This window comes from Muscardinus avellanarius (genome assembly GCF_963383645.1).
Source record: "Muscardinus avellanarius genome assembly, chromosome: 19".
NCBI lineage: Eukaryota > Metazoa > Chordata > Mammalia > Rodentia > Gliridae > Muscardinus > Muscardinus avellanarius.
Window position 1 is genome coordinate 20,695,921 of NC_137805.1, and position 11,997 is coordinate 20,707,917.

The 11,997-nt window shown below is 60.0% G+C and overlaps 2 protein-coding genes across 2 annotated transcripts; one reads left to right on the top strand and one right to left on the bottom strand.

Annotated features, from left to right (window-relative positions):
• Nucleotides 1–890: 890 nt before the first annotated feature.
• Nucleotides 891–2,938, top strand: RGS19 (regulator of G protein signaling 19; the record flags this gene model as incomplete). The annotated part of the gene is made up of 5 exons (XM_080716575.1): nt 891–920; nt 1,070–1,191; nt 2,239–2,313; nt 2,392–2,626; nt 2,696–2,938. The coding sequence occupies 5 exons, from the start codon at nt 891–893 to the stop codon at nt 2,885–2,887; spliced, it is 654 nt and encodes a 217-aa protein (XP_080572701.1). The 3' UTR covers nt 2,888–2,938.
• Nucleotides 2,939–4,337: 1,399 nt separating this feature from the next.
• Nucleotides 4,338–11,840, bottom strand: TCEA2 (transcription elongation factor A2; the record flags this gene model as incomplete). Its single annotated transcript, XM_080716457.1, has 10 exons — nt 11,643–11,840; nt 9,345–9,407; nt 8,900–9,005; nt 7,917–8,007; nt 6,531–6,661; nt 6,225–6,290; nt 5,742–5,896; nt 5,526–5,672; nt 4,539–4,610; nt 4,338–4,346 (listed from the first exon to the last, which is right to left on the bottom strand). Exons 1-10 carry the CDS (start codon nt 11,823–11,825, stop codon nt 4,338–4,340), a joined length of 1,023 nt encoding a protein of 340 aa, XP_080572583.1. The 5' UTR covers nt 11,826–11,840.
• Nucleotides 11,841–11,997: the final 157 nt, after the last annotated feature.

Consider the following 11,997-nt stretch of genomic DNA (forward strand, 5'->3'; position numbering starts at 1 on the left):
TGCCCAGGCGAACACTGGGAATTGCAAGCCGCTTTTGCAGGTGGCATGCCTCATTCTCCACACACCCCGCTGTGAAGTTGCAGCAGGAACAAGATACCCAAAGCACCCCTGAGGCTCCAGCTGTGAGCTGACCCCAGGATGCTGCACCCCCACCCCCACTAGTACATCCCATGGGGCTCCTGCAGCCTGGCTAGAAGGGCAGGGAGAGAGGGAAGGGGGCAGTCAGAGGCATCTGAGGACCAAAGAACCTTGTTTGCTAGTATGCACCCCACACTATACTCCTTCAGGCAGCCTTGCCTTGAATCCCCCTCAAGTCCTCAGTGCTGTAGACCCAGCTGTTGCCACTGACCTGCCTGAGTCCCAGGTGAGTAGGTCAGAGAACCCCTTTTGCTAAGTAGCAGCTCTACCCAGAGTCTTGCCCTAGGGCCCTAGAAGTAGAGAGTGGGCCCAAATGTCTCTCTGCCATGCACCAGCCTGTAGCCCCAGCCCCCTTGGGAGGGGCTAGGAGCCGGAAACCAAGAAAGAGGAACCCAGGCTTCCGGCTTCCCAGGGACTGAGCAGATGGGGGTGACCTGGAACCTCCTGTAGCGGACTCATCTGGATGTAGCGGACTCATCCAGGCCCAGCCTGGAATGAAGACCCAAACGTTGCTGCGACCCCTCCTCAGTGACTGAGGTCTGCCCACGGTCCTGGTGTAGGCTGGAGCTGGAAGGCAGGACCAGGGCTCAGGGTAGAGGCACCCTCTCGGGACTCCTCCCAGGGGACAGGCAAGAGCCAGAGCCACAGGCGCTCAGGTGGAATGTCTGTCCCTCCCTCTCCCCAGACTCTCGGGCTGTGGTGAGGGTCCGGAGCTGACACCACGAAGCCTGGGCAAGCCCCTCTGCCCACTCATGCCCACCCCGCATGAGGCTGGGAAGCAGGTAGGCCACTTCCTTCCCTCTGCCCTGGTTGGGTGGGCAGGCTGCAGAGGAACGGGGAAGGGCCTGAGAGTAATGCCCTTGGTCGCGTGGCCAGGTGTGAGGTCCAGTGGACTCTGGTCCAGAGGCTGAGGTGGCCCCATCTTCCTCAGCACACAGGGCCAGAGGAGGCGGACAGGCCTCCCTCGATGTCCAGCCATGATACAGCCCCCCCAGCGGCTCCCAGCCGTAACCCCTGCTGCTTGTGCTGGTGCTGCTGTTGCAGCTGCTCCTGGTATGTGGGCCTGGGGGGCTTGGCTCGCGGGGGAGGGGGCGGACAGCCCAGGGCCCTGCTCCTGCTACCCTCTGTGATCTCCAAGGCTCCACCTGCCACTTCGTGACGCTGTGCTCTCCAGGCACTGCTGGGCCCTGGTGGCCAGTGGCCAGCACTGGGACACCCCTGGGGGCTTCAGTGGCTCTTGTGCCAAGGGTTCTAGGCACCCACACAGGAGCCCTTGCCCCCAGCACACACCCATCATGCCACTGTGGGTGGCCCAGGCTGGGCTCTGGAACCATCTGGAGCGAGGGAGGCCCAAGCCCTGCAGATATATGCAGTGGGGGCACATTCAAGCAAAGACCCAAACACGGGAGCAGCTGGCCCTGGGGCATAAGAGGGCTGAAGTCTCTGGGTGCCTACCCAAGGACAGGAACAGGGCCTTCGGGTGGTGACGAGATTTCCCTGGAGGTAGAAGGAAGCCGTATCATGGCCTGCCTCACAGAGGCCTGAGCCCAGGCAAAGCACAGGGTTTGTGGGTGAGAACAGGACTCCAGGAGCTTGGTCATGGGTTCAAGGGACAGGAGAGGGTGGGGCTCTACTTGGCTGCTGAGGAGGAAGAGTTCTGTCCAGACCTTTGGGTCTGAGATGTCTGCCAGCCATTGGGGAAATCAGGTGGGCACGGACCTGGGCCTGCTAGTGATGGGGAGGAAGGTTCCTGAGAGAGCCAGGGGTCAGGAACCAGGACTAGACAGGTATAGACTCGGGCTGGGCTCTGATCTACCTCAGCCAGCAAGTCATTGCTGACGGACCTGCAGTGCATCCCTGTCCTGCTCAGCGGTGGGGGGGAGGGGGGGGGCGAGAAGGCCTAAATGCTGGCCAGGAGGAAGAGGCCAGGGTATAGGCTTGCACAGGCATGTTCAGTGAGGAGACGTGTAAAAGAGCGGCTTAGGGACAGCCCTCCCAGTGTCAGGTCATGCGTGCTTGCCCACAACCCCACATGCGGTGTGGCAGTGCACGTGAAGGCCCCGGTGCCCAGGGCAGCGCTACTTTCCCCTCTGCTGCTAGGAACCGAGAGCGGCGGCGAGCATGGGAGGCCTCCCGGGAGAGCAAGCTGCAGCCCCTCCCCAGCTGTGACGCCTGGTGAGTTCCCCACTCCCCACGTGTGCTGGGGGAAAGAGCAGAGGGGCAGGCCTAACAGCCCGGCTTCGATGCCCGCAGCGCCCCACCGAGCCCCGAGGAGGTGCAGGGCTGGGCGCAGTCCTTCGACAAGCTGATGCACAGCCCCACAGGCCGAAGTGTGTTCCGGGCATTCCTGCGCACAGAGTACAGTGAGGAGAACATGCTCTTCTGGCTGGCCTGTGAGGAGCTAAAGGCAGAGGCCAACCAGCACGTGGTGGACGAGAAGGCACGGCTCATCTACGAGGACTATGTGTCCATCCTGTCCCCCAAGGAGGTGCGCCAGCTGCCAGGTGGGTTAGGGTGGCTTGAGGGGACACCCCTGACCTCAGTGCCCTGTCCCCAGGTGAGCCTGGACTCCCGCGTGCGGGAGGGCATCAACAGGAAGATGCAGGAGCCCTCGGCACACACCTTCGATGATGCCCAGCTGCAGATCTACACGCTCATGCACCGGGATTCCTATCCGCGCTTCCTCAGCTCCCCCACCTACCGTGCCCTGCTGCTCCAGGGGGCCCCACAGTCCTCCTCCGAGGCCTAGGCTCTCCTCGTGGCACAAGAACTCTATCCTCCCATGGGTAGACTCAGGACTCACCCCTCCTGGCTGGCCAGGTCTCCACTTCTAAAAGCAGGCCCAGGCCCGCTGGGAAGTACCACAACTGCTGGCTCTGCCCCTGACTGGTCCAGCAGGAGCTCCATCACCTGGTGGGACAGTGTGCTGCTCCCAGCCCCATGCTCTCCTGCTGGGGTCCATCTGAGAGGGCACCTTGAACCCACAGCCTTGCTGGGCCTCCCCAGGGCAAACCATGCTCCTGGGATAGGCTTCTGGTGCAGAACCCTCTGGTTGTAGCTGGGCCCGGCCTCACTTGAGCTGTTTATACTGCAGCACCTCAGAACCAGATGTGGAACCTCAGAATCAGGCTCAAGTGACAGGACCCGAATATGTCTTACATGTTCATGAGCTTTAAACCTGAAACATCTCCTTATGTATGTTTTACCAAAAAAAAGAAAGAAAGGAAAATGTTTTCATACTTATCTCTATTCTTCTACCCCCCCAACACCAGAATGTCCTATTTTTTGAAGATGCTTTTAAAGCACGTGCCTCTCTGTTTACTCCCATGTTTCAGGGAGAATTGGAAAATGGGTAATCATCCAACTTTGTTCCCACCTGAACCCCCTCCCCATACTGGTGGCCCAAGAGTGGCTGTGCTCAGCCTTGCCTGGTAGACTAGACCTGGCCTTGGCCTCCGGCGCCCTGAAGGGAAATCAGTACCTCAAGAAGGTATGAGATTCAGTGGCCATACTGGCCAGGCCCAGGCCCTTGGATGGGATCCCTGACAGGGACAAGGCACCCTTCGGATGACCCTCCCAAGAGTCCCCAGGTCACCGTCATCTTGCGGTCCCAAGCCAACACTACTACCCTGAATGTCTGGGAGCTAAAACTGTTTAAGCAGGAATTAACCCAGGGTGGGATAAGCTCCACTGTTTCCCCAAGCAGAAAGGCAAATGGGGCAGTCCACCCTGAAGAGGGCCAGGCCTGTGGTTGCCCTTGCCAGGGGAAGGTAGATGAATGCAAGACAGGGTGGTCTAACAGGCCCCACATAGGACCCCGGTTGTCTGTCTGATCAAGACTCCCTCCCCATCTACTCACACAGCAAGTGCTTGTTCTACGTGTGTGTGTGTGTGTGTGTGTGTGTGTGTGTGTGTACACCCAAGACACATAGGCTACAAACGCGGTACGCGTGAGCTCTTCCAGAGCCAGCAGAGCGCTTGCCCCCAGCACTGGCCCACTGGGACTAAGCCTGAGGATGGTCAGATGATAAAGAAAACATTTAATAACAGGGGCAAGTAGCAGAAAGGTGCACAACAGGCAGGTGGGCAGGAGGCAGGGCATGCTGCCTTCTGGGGTTTTCCAGAGAAGCTGTGTCCACCAGGAACGCGGGAAGGGCAGCACTGACCACGGCTAGGGCTACAGCCATCTGTGTAAGGGCTCAGCAGAACTGCAGGAGGCAGTAAGAAGTGTCCAACAGGGGCCCCAATGACCCCCTGGGGTAGAGGCGGGACAAGCTCACCCAGAGCTGAGGTCACCACCATCATCCCTGGGACTCCCAGGAGGCAGGCTGGTAACAGCCCAACCTGTTCACACCAGAGCCCACACAGGTCAAGAACGGGGCTGGGAGCGGCCCACCTACCTTCCAGCGGTTTCCACACTCGTTGCACACAACGAAGGTGGTCATGGGCTCATCAGAGCTGCGGGTCTGCACCTGGGGGCAGGTGGTGGAGCCCAGGGTCACCATGTAGCTCTGCTGCAGAGGGCTACCTGCTGATCTGGGCTGTGGTAGCCTCATAGCCCCTGGGTGACCTGATCTGACATTGCCTGGTGTTCCCAAGCCTTCAGGAAGGTTAGCCTAATGGACCCAGCAAACCCAGACTGTCAGGGAGGACATGAGGGACCCACGGTGCAGTGACCTGCAGGTGGCCATGACCACCTTCCAGAAAACCCAAGAGCAAGCCTCTTCCATAGGCAGGGCCAGTCCTGGCAGGCACTAGTGGCCACGTTGGCCATGCACAGGTCCAGGGCCCTGTAGCCCACCAGGGCAGATGGCAGCTCCCACAGCCTCTAGAGTAGCCTCATCAGAGACCACCTCCACCCACTCCTCAAGCTCCCAGCATCCACATGTTCTCCCCATTCACCCCCAAGGCAGGGGCAGGGTCTGCCTATCCAGCACTCATGTTCCCATGCTAGGCAAGTGGCCCTCCAGCTTCAGCACTCCAGAACAGGTGGGAACCCCCACATCTGAAGTTGCTACTGGGGCTGGGAGGCCAGGGTAAGAAGGGCAGTACCCTAAGGAAGACTCAAGGAGAACCCAGACTTAGCACCATGTCCAGGCTTAAGGGCAGCCCTTGGCTGGGCATGATGGCACATGCCTATAATTCCAATACTTGGGAGGCTGAAACAGGAGGATTGTGGTTTCAAGGCTAGCCTCAGCAACCTAGAGAGACTGTTTCAATTTTTCTAAAAAAGAGCCAGGGATGTAACTCAGAGGTAAAATGCCCAAGTACCACAAAATAAATAAATAAGGGTGGCCTCCAGCCCAGCATAGGTGGAGACAGGAGTGGGCTCCCAGTGAGAGCATGTGTCCAGGGACATGGGCTCAGGAGAGGTGCGGGCCACTCGCCTGTGTGTAGGTACAGTTCTTCTTCCTGCACTTGCTGCAGGTGAACAGGTCTGTCTGCGTGCCGCCGGTGCGGGCCATCTGGTGCTCTCGGATGGCCTCCTTGGTCATGGCCTTGCGGATCTCCTTCAGCTCATCGCTGGCCATCTCCTGAGGTGAGGGCCAGTGCTCAGCCTGCAGCTGCACAGAAGTGCCCCCCAGACCCTGCGGTGGGCTCACCTCTGACGTCATCACTGCAATCTGCTGGGGCGTTATGGCGCCACACAGTACATTCCGCCGCAGGTCAGGGTTCTTGGCATCCTTCAGATTGGAAATGCGGCTCCGCACACGGTTCTTGTACTTCATGTCTGTGTTTCCCACGTCCCGGAAGATGCGTGCAGGCGTTTAAGGACCCATCTGAGGCTGCTGCGCTCCACCCGCCCTGCTGGGGCCATGTGGGGGATGTTCTGCCAGCCACACGGGGGACAGTCCACCCACCCAGGCTTAGTGGGTAGCAGAGGGACTACAAACCCAGAACCAGCCTCTCGCTTCTCTAGGGAGAGCCCTTCTACAGCGAGGCCACCCCACAGCCCAGGAAAAGGCAGGGGACCACCCAGAGGGGGCATTAGGCAGCCTGGCAAAGGTGTCCAGTAGCCACCAGGGGGAGCCAGGCCCAGAGGCTTACAGACTCCACCAGAAGCCCTGGGCCCAGAAGCCCTGCACAAAGGATATACTCCTCGATCTGAGCCGACAGATGCTCACAGTCCGCCCCGACAGCCACGTGGTCGTCTGCAAGAGGGAGCCCTCACTAGCTGTCCCCCTGGCTTCTCTGCCTACTCACCTCTGGGATCCATGCCCAGGATCCAGGTGTTCTGCCTAACCCCAAAGACCCCCACCTCCTCCCAGGGTCACAACAGTCTGAGAGAGGAGGGCTTGTCCCTCTGGAAGCAGCCTCAAAGTTAGGTAGGGGCCCAGACCACCTTACAAATCCGAGCATTTGCCAGGAGCCAGGGCTTGCCAGGCACTCACGGTCCGCTTGCAGGGCAGCGGTCAGCATCTCACGGCACTTGTTGCGCACAGCATCACAGGTAACGGGCACTGGGGGGAACGTGGTGATCCTTGGGGTGGACAGCATCCTGGGCAGCTCTGGCCTCTTGCGGCTAGAGAGAGACAGGACCCACTGGGCGCACATGCAAAGCTACGAGCACCCTAGTAGGACACTGGTCCCCAGGAAGGCAGAGGTCACAGTACCATCCCCACCTCCAGAGCCTATCTGCTCTACTTTGACAGGCCCTGGCCGTGGCCAGTGACCTTACCCATCTTCAGTAGAGCTGTGTTCCTGTGTGGCCCTGTGCAGATGGCCAGCGGAGGAAGTAGGCCATGAGGGCTCCAAGACCCCTGGTAGGCAGGGCTCACTCCCCAAATGGAAAAAGGATTGCGGTCCTTCCCCCACAGCCAGCATCTGGGTAGCCTCTCCAACTGGTCCAAAGGGGCTGAGAGGCCTGGAACGTGGGCCACACCAGGAACACCTCTCCAATGATGGCAGACCAGGGGGCAGGCAGAGACCTAGAGCTGCCTGGGGGGAAGATGAGGCAGGGGTCGCCCAAAGCCAAGTCCTGCTGTTGCAACAACCCCAATCAACATATGCAAAATGCAGCAAGGACCTCCCTTTCAGGACTGGGCCCCAATATGGGGCTGCCTAGTAATCAGTCTGCATCCCCTTAACCCTCTCCTCATGCCCCCTGTGCAAATCAGCAGAAGTACAGGCCTTCCTGGAGCAAAGTCAACCACACAGAGGTGTAAGTGAGCTCCAGAGCCCAAAGCTCAACCTATCCTGGTCCAGGCCCAGCCCCCAGCCACTACTGCACAGTCTGGTCAGAAGCAAAGCTGCCCCTCAACCACAGCCAAACCACCAGGAACACTCCCAGCCTTCATAGTAAGAGCCCTGAGTGTCCCTCCTAGGGTAGCGGTGGCCACACATGCATTCAGGGCAGGAGAGGGGAACAGGGCACCCTAGCCTTTGGTTTGGGGCTGGATCTTGTGGGAGGGGTCCCAGCCTCAAGTGAGGCCTGGCTGAGGGGACCAGCCAGAGCAAGATGACAAGAGCTAGACTTACAAGAGTGTCTTGAGGGAAGCCAGCAGGGTGTTCCTACAGGCCAGCTCAGCAGCTCTCTGCTGAGGAAGATGCCAGGGGTCTCACTGACCACTGGGCAGGCACAGCCACCCATCTCAGATGGTGGAGCAGAACTGAGCCATGGGATGCAGTGTCCAGCATGACACTGGCCAACCTATGCATGGCCCCTGGAGAAAGCTCCTCCTTCAGAGCGGTGCCCAGCCACATGAACATCAATACCTTTTTCTGCTAGGGAAACTGAGACCAGAAGGCAAGAGTGCATCTGCCCTCAGGTATGCTACCTGGCATCCACGGCCTCTGAGACAGCCTTTGAGGACGATGTAGGCAGAGGCATGCCCTTTCCCCGGTCCCTGGTTTTGGCATCAGAAGCATCTGCCGTTGCCAGAAGAGAAGGGGACTGGTCAGGAATGGGTCACCACCAAGGCTCAGCCTCAGCCAGGCCACCTGCCTCAACACCCCTAGAGCCCAGCCGGTCAAGCAAGGTGCCAGAAGGCTACCAGCCTTCCTGCCAATAGCCCTCTCTCTCCCCAGCAAGCCCACTGGCCTCCCCTCACACGCCTTGCCATGGGGCCTCTCTAGGGCCTCCTCCTGCCCATCCTGGCTAGAGATCAAGCACATGCCCCACAAGGCTCCCTAGCACAGCCTTAGGCAGCACCTGGCCGAGGTCCTGCACCAGGGCACATGCTCACACCACTCCTATCTCCATGGCCACCAAACTGGAGTCTCACAGGGTGAGGGCAGAGCCTAGGAGAGGCTGGGGCCCTCCCAGAGCCCAGAAGCATCTCTTTCCCCATGGGGCATCTGCAGCCCAGGTACCCTGCCCTCAGGAGGATGCCATTTTCTCCCAACCTGACCTTCTCTGGAAGGCAGCTCCCCCTCCTTCTTCCTTATCAGAAGGTACCTCAGGGAACATTCTGGCCTTGCCCTTCTCCTCTGTGGCCTCCAACAGCCCAGACCCCTCCTTCTAGGGCTCCTGGATCAGCCTTGGTCCTGGCATCAACTGTCATCTTTTCTTGTTCTATATGGAAACCCCTCCCCAGCATACACCCTAGCTCCAATAGTTATATCTCCTAGACCACCCTCCAGCCATCTCCTGTGGGCACCCATCAATCCACTTCTAGTCACTAGCTTGGACCCAGACTTGCCATAGCCCTCTCCCAAGAGGCCCAGCTCAGGGTAACACAATCAGCATCATTCACTCTGCTGACCACACTTCTTGGCTGTACCCTGCAACAGCACACAGCCCTTATGGCCTGACCCATACCCAGGAGCTTCTTCCAGGACTTGATGAGGGACTTGGCTAGTGCAATGACCTCCTCGTCGGAGCTCTGCTTCCGCAGGGCGTTGACAGACATCCCAACGCGGGTGGACTGCAAGGCAAGTGGCTTGGGTTGGGAGGCAGGGCCCCCCCAGGCGTCAGAACCTCCTAACAAACCCTCCATGTGGCCCACAGGACAGGGCTTGGGGACCAGCATGGGGAAAGCAGACACCTCTCCTGGTGGCTACTGTCCCACTTAGAACCCAGGACAGGGTGGGTTATTCTATACATCACATCCCACCTCACGGAGGCCCAGAGAAAGGAAAGTTCCCTCTCTTCAGAACTGGTGTTTGTGTCAACCAAGCCCTAGGGGGCGGGCAAAGGGAGCCCTGTCAGAGGACTTAGCACTGCTATCCCTGAGCTATCCCGGGCTGGGGCAGGCAGGGCCTACCTGGAGCAGGTGCAGGGTGATAGGCATGGACTTCAACTCTCGCAGCAGGTCCATGGCTCCCTCCTGGAAGGAGAAGGGACCTTCATAAAGGACTTTAGACCTCAGTGGACAATCTATCTCCTTCTGCCCATTATGGAGGGCACAAGGCAATAGCAATTTGTGTGTGTGTGTGTGTGTGTGTGTGTGTGTGTGTGTGTGTGTGTGGTACTGGGGATGGAAACCAAGGGCATTCTACCTCCGAGCTACACCCCCAGCCCTATTTTTTATTCTTTATTTTGAAACAGTCTCCCTGAATTGCAAAGGGCCTAAGTAGCTGAGGCTGTCCACGAACCCTGATCCTCCTGTCTCGGCCTCCCAAATGCTGGGATTACAGTCATGCGCTGCCACGCACAGCTGGCAGTGGCAATTTTTAAGGTCAGAAGGAAGCCACAATTCTCCCACCTGGAGCTGTTCAGAGTGCTGCATACATGTTCCTGTACCAGAAAGAGGCCCTTACGGCCCCCACCCCAGGGCAGGAGTTTGAAGTAGCTTGTCAGTCCTGCTCCCAAGGCCACAAGTTTCCCAGTGCACACCATGGCACTGACCTCTCCAACCTCAGTGTAGCCCATCAGTTCACTGACAAACCACAGAGCAGAGATGCCGTAGCTCCTCCCAGCAGCAAGGGCCACCCCCAGGTGGAAGTGTAGCCCAGGTTCACTGGTCTTTGTCCCAAGCAGGCCCTGGTGGGTAGGGCAGCTTCTCCCCAAAGTGCCCAGTGGGCCAAACACTCAGGGAACCTCTGCCCTGGCCATAGCCACGGCCAGTATCCACAAGACCCACGGCCCCTCAGCTATCCCCGAGGGGGCCAGCCACCACCTCTCCTCTGCAGCTTGCAACAGACCCTTGGTCTCCCTCCTCTGCCCATCATCCTGCCCAAGATCTGTTTTCTCAAAGTCCTCACTGCACCTCCACGTCAGGCAGGCTCCACAGTGCTCCTCAGGGCTGCAGGCTGACCTCCCAGAACCCTTGCTCCTGAAGCTGCTCTGCCCCAACACCCCTCGCCAGCACATCCACGGGGCTTGTGCCCCCAAAGCTTAGTACAAGCACCTTACTCCTACTTAGGACTCAACTGCTAAGCACAACCCCCCACCCTGCCCTGGCCTTGCTGCCCCCCACAGACCACTTTGTCCTGATGTGTGTTTGTGTATCTCTCCACAGAGCAGAAACCCACCCAGCCATCAGCCTTCAGCCAAGCTGGTGGGAGGGGCTGGGCCTGCCCCTAATCTGTGTGGCTTCTCTGCTCTGTCTACAGCTCCTCCTTACCCTTCAAGGCAGGTTCCACCCCTCTGGACCTGCAGAGACCAGCCCTGAGGTGACCTGAAAGGACAGATGGTCCCCAGAGCCAAAGGCACACTTCCCCAACAGCCCCGTGCACAGGGTGACAGTTCCAGTGGCTCAGGACCAGAGTCCTAAAAACCCCCAATGAGGTTACTGTAAGGAGCCTGGAGCCTCCGTGACTACCACCCCCTCCAGGTCTTCCACTCCCTGCTTCCACCAGTGCCCCTGGAGTGGGAGTGGCTACCCATCCTGCCCCCTCCCACCCCTGAGGGGCAGCGGGTATGTCTCCTTCAAGAAGAGAAGCACCCCCTTCTCTGGCTAGACCAATACCACTCCACTCTGCTGCCCACAGCTGCCCCGTGGGGAGTGCAGAATGGAGAGTTGTTTCCAACCCCTTCCCGGTGTAGACCTCAACTCCAAATCCTGGCCAAAGGGAGCCCAGGCTCAATCTTGCTGGTCCCTCAGATCCACCCCAGACCTTCACTGTAGGCACAGCCCCAGGGAGGCTAGGCGGCCGCCTTGACCTTCACCTGCAGGTGGAAGGCAGTCACGGTTAGTGAGCCTATGGGCTACCTCCAGACCCCTCTCCACCCAAGCCGGGAGGGATGCAGGTACCATCCGCTAAGGATGCTCCCCCAGCAGGCCGCACGCGCTCAGGGCCGGTGGGCGAGAGGCCAGGCCGCGGGGCAGAGTCGGCCCTCCTCGGGTCTCTACTGTCTGCCCACACCGACCGCCTGCCGGCTGAGGCCCGGCTAAGGGAGGAAGAGAATTTATTAGAGGAATCTCGATCTTATGGGCGGGAACAGACAGGGAGAAAACGGGCCGGCCAGGAACGCCTCCAGCCGCTGGCTGGCAGGGCGGGCCTGCGGCTTGACCTAGCGGCGTCCAGTCCAGAACTGAGGTTGGGCCGAGGGCAGGGTGGGCACGACCGGGTCTCGGCGGGGCGGGGGTCCCGGGATCCTGGCGGCCCGCGCCCCTCACCGCGCTCTTCTTGGTCACCATCTTGTCCAGCCTCCGGGCGATGCGCGCAATCTCCTCCTCCTTGCCCATCGCTGCCTCGGGGGCAGCACGCTGCGCCCGCTCCGCAGTCCGGCCGGGCCCAACCCCGGCCGCAGCCTCGGCGACCCTCAGCCCAAACCCCCGCCCCGCGGCCGCGCGCTGCATCCTGGGACGCGGAGTGCCGGCCCTGTGGACCACAACTCCCACACGCCCCAGCGGCTCGCGCGGCCTCCAGGAGAGGATGGCCTCGGCACCGCGGCAGTGGAGACCAGCCGCGCCAGACCCGCGCGGCAGGACGCGGAGGGGAGGGGGCGGGGCTTGAAGAGGGCGGGGCGGG